We start from the raw sequence: 8,992 nt of genomic DNA on the forward strand, positions 1-8,992 counted from the left end.
TCATTTGACCGTTTGTCCCTTACAATAAATTCTATACACCGAGCCCAGACTATTCAAGCACAAAGTTTCCTTCCTTGCTAAAAATCATTACCCGAGGGTGATGGCCCCTAGTATTCGAGGTCGATCGTTGAAAGGGATTGTATACTGTTGATATGACCATCGACTCCGGTTCATAACTGGCCTTTGATTCTAAGTTAGCAGGATCCACTGTTGCCTCGTTAAAAACCTTGCCGAAAAAACCATTTGGGACAAAACCGGTTCAAGGTAAAAAGAGTGCAACGTGTGCTTTTTCAGGCCTAACAACTACATCCTCCTTTAGTTGTTTCCTGCAAGTGTTAGTCCAATTCGCAATATATGTAATAATAATTAAAAAAAATGAATAGGGTCGTACCTTAGAAGTAGTATAGTTTTAGGTAGGTTACGTTTCAGTTGTTCTGTAGCTGCTCACCGTTCCTTGCTTTGAGTTTGTATGAACCTTTACCGGTAACCTCGATAATTCAAAATGGACCTTCCTAATTCGGTCCCAGCTTTCCTTCATTCGGGTTCCGTGTGTTCAGTGTCACATTTCTTAACACCAAGTCACCGATATTGAAATGTCATAGGTCGGCTCTCCAGTTGTAATACCTTTCAATCCGTTATTTTTGGGCGGCTAACCGGCCGAGGGAGGCCTCTCGCCTCTCGTCCAATAGTTCTAGGCTCGTGCTCATGGCCTCACCGTTTAACTCTTCGGTCACATATCGGAACCTAAAACTCGACTCTCTTACCTCGACCGGTATTAGCACTTCGGCACCATAGACCAACGAAAACGGGGTGGCCCCGGTACTAGATTTTGAAGTCGTACGGTATGCCCACAGGACTTCGAAAAAATTTTCCTTCCATTTTCCTTTGGCGTCGGTCAATCTATTCTTAAGGTTTTGGAGTATGGTCTTTTTAGTAGACTCCGCCTGCACGTTCCCACTAGGGTGATAAGGTGTTAATATGATCCTTTTGATCTTATAGTCCTCGAAAGATTTGCTAACTTTACTGCCGATGAACTGGTTCCTGTTGTTGCATACGATCTCGGCCGGCATTCCGAACCGACATATTATGTGGTCCCGAATAAAATCAATGACTTATTTTTCACTGACTTTCTCAAATACCTGAGCTTCAACCCATTTAGAAAAATAATCAGTCATAAATAAAATATATTAAGCCTTATCGGGTGCCCATGGCAGGGGACCGACGATGTCCATTCCCCATTTCATGAATGGCTAAGGTGACAAGACTGAATGCAGTAGCTCCTCGGGCTGATGGATCATCGGTGCTTGCCTCTGACAGTCATCGCATTTCCGTACGAACTCCTTCACATCTTTCTCCATGTTGATCCAGTAATAACCCGATCTGATTATCTTATGAACCAATGATTCGGGCCCCGAATGGTTCCCACAGGTGCCTTCGTGAACTTCCCTCAAAACTTATTTAGTGTTTCCCGGTCCCAAACATATGGCGAGTGGGCCATCGAACGTTCTTCTGAACAGGGTGTTATCCTTGGACAGCTGAACCTGGCCACCTTCGTGTGCATAGCTCTCTATTCTTTAGGATTCGAGGGCAGTTTCCCAGTCTTCAGGTAATCTATATACTTGTTTCTTCAATCCCAGGTTAAGCTTATCGAGTTTATCTCGGCGTGACCTTCTTCCACTACCGATTTCATGAGTTGTACGACTATTCCCGAGCTGAATTCATTGTCACCAACTGACGACCCCAAGTTTTCTAGAGCATCAACTTCATTGTTTTGATCCCAGGGTACGTGTTGCAGGGTCCACTCCTGTCACCACCACCCCAATTTCCCTCTGTAGGATGCCGTGATGGCACCTAGTTTCTAAGACTAGGTAAGCCTAACAATTTGCGGAATAACTAAATATAAAACTGAACTCAAATCTCAACACATGAAATATAAATATAAACTACAGTTCAAATAATTACAACTCCCAAAACATGGTAGAAATAAGTCGCAAGCTTCTAAGAGAAAATACTAAGTGTCTTTATACATCTGAGTCTAAAGAGAATAAAGAAAACAACATAATAAGGATTGAGAGGGAGACTCCAAGGTCTATGGACGCTAGCAGATATACCTTGAAGTCTCCACGTACGGTTCAGCTCACTAGTATCTGGTCTGGTAGGAAGAACCTAGATCTGCACAAAAAGATGTGCAGAAGTGTAGTATGAGGACATCACAACGGTACCCAGTAAGTGTCAAGCCTAACCTCAGTAGAGTAGTGACGAGGTCAGGTCAGGGCCCTACTGGAATAAAAGGAAATGAGGGAGAAAATATAATAATATAATGAAATAACTAAGAAATGAACAACGAAACATTTTAGAAAGGTAACATCACAACAAATAGAATGTAAACAATAGGGGCGTTCCCGAGGTATCACCTCGTAGTTCCAAATATAAATACACAACAGTGGGATCTCCCGAGGTACCGCCTCATAGTCCCAAAAGTAAATATGCAACAGGGGGTCTCCTGAGGTACCACTTCGTAGTCCCAAAGGTAAATATGCAGCAGGGGGAGCTCCCGAGGTGCCGCCTCATAGTCCCAAAAGTAAATACACAACTCATAACCTATGGAACAACAAATTTACAGAAAGGAATCAAACAGTTAAAAGACTGAATACAAGATCACAAAGGCAAGTAATTCAACTAAGCATGTTGCACAAATTTCAAGTAAAAGTTAAGACACGTACACATGCAATACTAGGATAAACATGACAACTACACATGCTAAGGCAACTCAGTTAAGGAATTTAAAAGAAGACTACTCGGCAAGAACCGGAATTTTCACATTTAGCCCGTATATGCACTCGTCACCTCGCGTACACGTCACTCACATATCACAAATTGTTACAACTGTACCAAATCCTAAGGGGAGATTCCCTCACACAAGGTTAGACAAGTTACTTCCCCTAAATCTCGCTCAATCAGTTAATAAGAATGCTTTTCCCTCGACTTTCCGACTCTGAATGGCCCAAATCTAACCAAAAGCATTTACATACTATAAATACAACTACAACAAATTAATTTAAAAATGAAATTACAACTTTAGCAAAGAATTGAAAAATCGCCGCAAAACGTCGACTCGGTCCCACGTCTCAGAATCGGGTAAAATTGCAAAATACGAACACCCATTCGATATCGAGTTCACCCATACCAAAATTACCAAATTCCGATATCAACACGGCCTTCAAATCCTCAAATCTTATTTTCAAATCCTAAGCCCAATTTCCTCGAATTTCACCTCAAAACATGTAATCTAATTGAAATAGTCAATGACAATTCAATATTAATGACTAACAATGATCACAAGTGACTTACCTCAAGAAATTCCTCGAAAATGCTCTAAAAATCGCCAAGACCTGCTCCCCAACCATGAATGCAACATCGCGAACCTTCCGATCCGCATAACTCTTCTGCCTGGATTGGGCTGTACGAAGTCGATCCTGAATCAATTTAACCTTTTTCCAAACCATCCTGAACCAAATATGTACCCAATAGTCTAGCCTCACCCGGCTCAAACCAACCCATTGGAGACCGGCACTGCCTACTTTACAAAGCCTCATACAGTGCCATCTGAATGCTCGACTGATAACTGTTGTTGTAGGAAAACTCCGCAAGCAGCAAGAAATGATCCCAAGCTCCCCCAAAATCTATCACACATGCACGAAGCATATCCTCCAATATCTGAATAGTGCATTCGGATTGTCCGTCCCTCTGAGGGCGAAAGGTTGTACTCAACTCCACCCGAGTACCCAACTCATGCTATACGGCTCTCCAGAATCGCAATGTAAACTGCATACCCCGGTCAGAGATGATAGATACCGATACGCCATGAAGCCTGACAATCTCGCGAATGTAAACCTGAGCCAACTGCTCCGAAGAGTAAGTAGTAACAACAGGAATGAAAGGAGCTGACTTGGTTAATCTATCCACAATCACCCAAACTGCATCGAACTTCCTCTTAGTCCGTGGGAGTCCGACAACAAAATCGATAGTGATCCTCTCCCATTTCCACTCTAGAATCTCTAACTTCTGAAGCCACACAAGCCAAAACTCTGCTCTGCTCAAAAACATCCAATCTGACAAACTGGTTGGCTAAGGCCTGAACATCCAAGGCTAAAAGCCTCTTTGCTACTGGTCAATATGCTAAACTTCCCAAATCTCTGCCTTGCAACTCAAGGCATCGGCCACCACATTGGCCTTCCCGGGATCATAATCCTTATGCAGCTCCAGCCATCTCTGCTGCCACAAGTTAAGATCCTTTTATTTAAACAGATATTGTAGACTCCGGTGATCGGTGAAGACCTTACAAGAGACACCATACAAATAGTACCGTCAGATCTTTAACACATGAATAATAGCTGCTAACTCGAGGTCGTGTACATGATAGTTCTTCTCATGCACCTTCAACTATCTAGACGCGTAGGCAATCACCCTATTGTCCTACATCAACACCGCACCGAGACCAATGTGTGACGCATCACAATACACCATATAGGACCCCGAACCACACTGGGGTTGTAGTCAAAGCAATCTTTAGCTTTTGAAAGCTCTCCTCACACTCCTCGATCCACCTGAACGGAGCACTCTTCTAGGTCAATCTAGTCATAGGTGCTGCAATAGACGGAAACCCTCTACAAATCGATGGTAATACCCCGCCAAGCCAAGAAAACTCCTGATCTTCGTAGCTGAGGATGGTCTGGGCCAACTCTATACTGCTTCAATCTTCTTCGGGTCTACCTTGATCCCCTCACTCGATACTACATGACCCAAAAATGCCACTAATTCTAGCCACAACTCACACTTTGAAAATTTTGCATAAAACTTCTTTTCCCTCAAGGTCTGAAGCATAGTCCTCAGGTGCAGCTCATGATCCTTCCGACTCCGGGAGTACACCAGAATGTCGTCTATAAACACAATGATGAAAGAGTCAAGATAGGGCTAAAATACATTATTCATCAAGTGCATAAATGTTGTCTTGGTGTTGGTCAGCCCAAAAGACAACACAAGAAACTCATAATGACCATACTGAGTACTGAAAGCAGTCTTCGGGATATCTGGCTCCCGAATCTTCAATTAATGATAGCCTAAACGCAAGTCAATATTAGAGAACACTCTAGCATACTAAAGCTGATCAAATAGGTCATCAATACGTGGTAATGGATACATGTTCTTCATTGTAACCTTGTTCAACTGGCGATAATCAATACACATTCACATAGAACCATCCTTATTTACAAACAAGACAGGAGCACCCCAAGGCGACACACTGGGCCGAATGAAGCCTTTATCGAGCAACTCATGCAACTGTTCCTTTAACTCTTTAAACTATGCTAGGTTTATACGATAAGGTGGAATAGAAATAGGCTGAGTTCCCGGTGACAAATCAATGCCAAAGTCAATATCTCTGTCGGGCGGCATGCCCGGAAGATTTGCCTGAAATATGTCTGGATAATCCCTCACTACCGAAACAGACTCGACGGTAGGAGTACCAACACTAACATCCCTCACATAGGCCAGATACGCATCACACCCCTTATCAACTATTCGCTGAGCTTTAAGAATTGAGACAGCCCTGCTAGGAATGTTATCTAAGGTACCTCTCCACTCTAGCCACAGTAGACCTAGCATAGCCAATGTCACCGTCTTGGCGTGACAATCAAGGATAGCGTGATAGGGCGACAACCAGTCCATGCCCAAAATAACATCAAAATCCACCATACTGAGCAATATTAAATCGACTCTAGTCTCAAAACCACTAAGAACAATAAAACACGATCGATACACACGATCAACAACAATAGAATCATTTTTGGATATAGGACACTTACCCAAGTTGAAGTCTTGAAGAAATCCTAAAAATTGCCCAAGAATTGTTCTCCAAAAATCCAATAAAAACACTAATCTGGTCGCTAAAAGTCCAATTCCCTACCGAATAACACCCGGGGCCTCCGGGACCCCGCCTAAATGTACCAACAAGTCCTAAAACATCATACGGACTTAGTCGAGCCTTTAAATCATATCAAATAATGCTAAAAATATAAATTGCATATCAATTCAAGCCTAATGAACTTTAAAACTTCAAACTTCAACATTCGGCTCCGAAACCTATCAAATCAAGTCCGATTAATCTCAAATTTTGTACACAAGTTAAAATTAACATTATGGACCTACTTTAACTTCCGGAATCAGAAACCAACCCCGATATTAAAAAGTTCACTCCCGGTCAAACTTCCTAAAAATCATCCAATTTTTCAACTTTCGCCAATTGACGCTAAAATGACCTACGGACCTCCAATTCAACATCCGAACATGCTCCTAAGACCAAAATCACCCTACAGAGCTATTGGAACCGTCGAAACTCTATTCTGGAGTCGTATTCATACAATTCAAACTATGGTCAATTCTTACGACTTAAACTTCCATTTTAGGGACTATGTGTCCCATTTCACTCCGAAACCAAAAACAAATCCTCCTGACAAGTCACATAGCCATAAAAATGAAATAGAGGAAGAAATAAATAGGGATTCGGGGCTAATACTCTCAAAATAATCGGTCGGGTCATTACAACTCCTTGAATCGATGTAGCGTTACCTGTAGTTTATCCAGGTATCTTCGCTTCCGTTTCTCTTTCACTTAGAATGTCCCATTGACTTGATTCATCACAATGAGGGAATCGTATTTAGCTTTGATCACCTCAGCCCCCAGACATTTAGCCAGTTCGAGACCTGTAATCATGGCCTCATACTTGGCCTCATTGTTGGTCAATTTTGCAGTTCTAATAGATTGCCTAAGTACGTTACACTTGGGCGGCTTCAACACGATGATAAGTCTGTACCCCTTTGCGTTTAAAGCACCATCCGTAAAGAAGGTCCAGATCCCCGAGGTTAACAACAATTCCTTTTCGACTTCGGGTAAATTGGCCATGAAGTCTGCCAAACTTTGAGATTTGATTGCAGTTTGGGGTCGATATTCAATATCGTACTCACTAATTTCCACGGCCCATTTGGCCAATCATCCCGAGAGCTCAGGTTTGTGCATTGTGTTCCTTAACGGGTAAGTAGTCACAACACATATGGGATGGCATTGAAAATATAGCCTTAACTTCCTGGAAGCGCTTAGCAAAGCGAGCGCCAATTTCTCTAGGTGAGGATACCTCGTTTCGGCCTCGCCTAGAGTCCTGCTAACATAATATATAGGGAACTGCGTACCTTATTCTTTCCGGACTAAGACTCCACTCACTGCTATCTTGGACACCGCTAAGTATAGGTACAACTACTCGTCTACCTTTGGAGTATGAAGTAAAGGAGGACTCGAAAGGTACCATTTGAGTTCTTCCAATGCTTGCTAGCACTCTGAATTCCACGAAAAGTTATTCTTCTTCTTCAATAATGAGAAGCACTGATGGCTCTTATCGGAGGACCTTGAAATGAATCGACCTAAGGCAGTTATGCGCCCGGTTAGTCTTTGAACGGCCTTGACATTGTCCACTGCGGTGATGTCTTCTATGGCCTTGATTTTGTCGGGATTGATCTTGATTCCCCAGTCTGACACCATGAATCTGAGGAACTTCCCGGACCCGACACTGAATGCGCATTTCTCTGGATTTAGCTTTATATTATATTTCTTCAGTATGTTGAAGGTTTCCTGCAAATGTTTCAAATGGTCCTCTACTCGTAGGGACTTAACTAACATGTCGTCAATGTAAACCTCCATTGATTTTCCTATTTGCTCTTCGAACATCCGATTTACTAGGCGTTGGTAAGTGGCACTAGCGGTTTTTAGTCCGAATAAAATTACGTTATAATAATAGGTGTCGTATTTAGTGATGAAGGAAGTCTTTTCCTGGTCGCCCGGATCCATCCGAATCTAGTTGTACCCGGAATAGGCATCGCGAAAGCTAAGTATCTTGTAGTCGCCGTCGCATCGATCATACAATTGATTTTAGGCAAAGAAAAAGAGCCAATAGGGCATACCTTGTTCAAGTCTTTGTAGTCTACACACATTCTTAATTTATTTCCCTTTTTAGGCACTACCACTACGCTTGCTAACCAGTCCGGGTACTTAACATCCCGAATGGAACCTATTTTAAGGAGTTTGGATACCTCGTCTTTGATGAATGTGTGCTTGACTTCGTATTGAGACATCCTCTTCTTTTTAACCGGGTGAAACTTTGAATCTAAGCTCAACTTGTGAGTAGTTATTTCCGGCGGATCCATATCATGTCAAGATGGGACCAAGCAAAACAATCCATATTAGCTATAAGAATTTAATGAGTTTTTCCTGAGCTCGGGAGTAAGACCCGTGCCTAGGTATACCTTCCGAACAGTAATGAGTTTTTCCTGAGCTCGGGAGTAAGACCCGTGCCTAGGTATACCTTCCGAACAGGCAGGTGCTCGATCAATATGACTTGCTCCAGCTCCTCAACCGTCGACTTGGTGGCATTAGAATCGTTAGGGGCTATGAAAGACTTAGGGACTCCATAATTATCCTCATCGCCCGTCCTCTAGTTTTCTGGTTAGATCGGGGTCGGCGTTGGTGATTGCTATTTGTTTTATTCCTTGGTGACCGAACTCGGGTTCTTCGATATCTAAAGTACGGATATCGGGACCACTTTATTGACCACGAATATCTCTTTTGCAGTCGGTTGCTCTCCGTAAACTGTTTTGATTGCCCCTCCCCCCCCCCCCCCCCCCGATGTGGGGAATTTCAATGCCTGATGTAGTGTCGAGGGTACTGCCCTCATGTTGTGAATCCAAGACCTCTCGAACGGAGTATTGTATCTCATACCTCGTTCGAGCACTTAGAACTTTATTTCCTGAACGGTTCTGGAAGCGTTTATCGGTAGGGTTATATCCCCTTTAGTGGTCTCACATGCCATATTAAACTCGTTTAAAACTCGGACTGTAGGCAAAAATAGGTCCTATAGACCCAGCTGTTCCACGACCCTCGATCTGAT

General features: G+C 42.8%; 1 protein-coding gene across 1 annotated transcript; it reads right to left on the minus strand.

Moving 5' to 3' along the window:
- Positions 1 to 5,361: 5,361 nt before the first annotated feature.
- On the minus strand, positions 5,362 to 5,754 carry LOC138906960 (uncharacterized). The gene has a single exon (XM_070196682.1). It carries the CDS (start codon positions 5,752 to 5,754, stop codon positions 5,362 to 5,364), a length of 393 nt encoding a protein of 130 aa, XP_070052783.1.
- Between the last annotated feature and the right edge of the window lie 3,238 nt (positions 5,755 to 8,992).

Source organism: Nicotiana tomentosiformis, chromosome 1 (assembly GCF_000390325.3).
Source record: "Nicotiana tomentosiformis chromosome 1, ASM39032v3, whole genome shotgun sequence".
Lineage (NCBI taxonomy): Eukaryota > Viridiplantae > Streptophyta > Magnoliopsida > Solanales > Solanaceae > Nicotiana > Nicotiana tomentosiformis.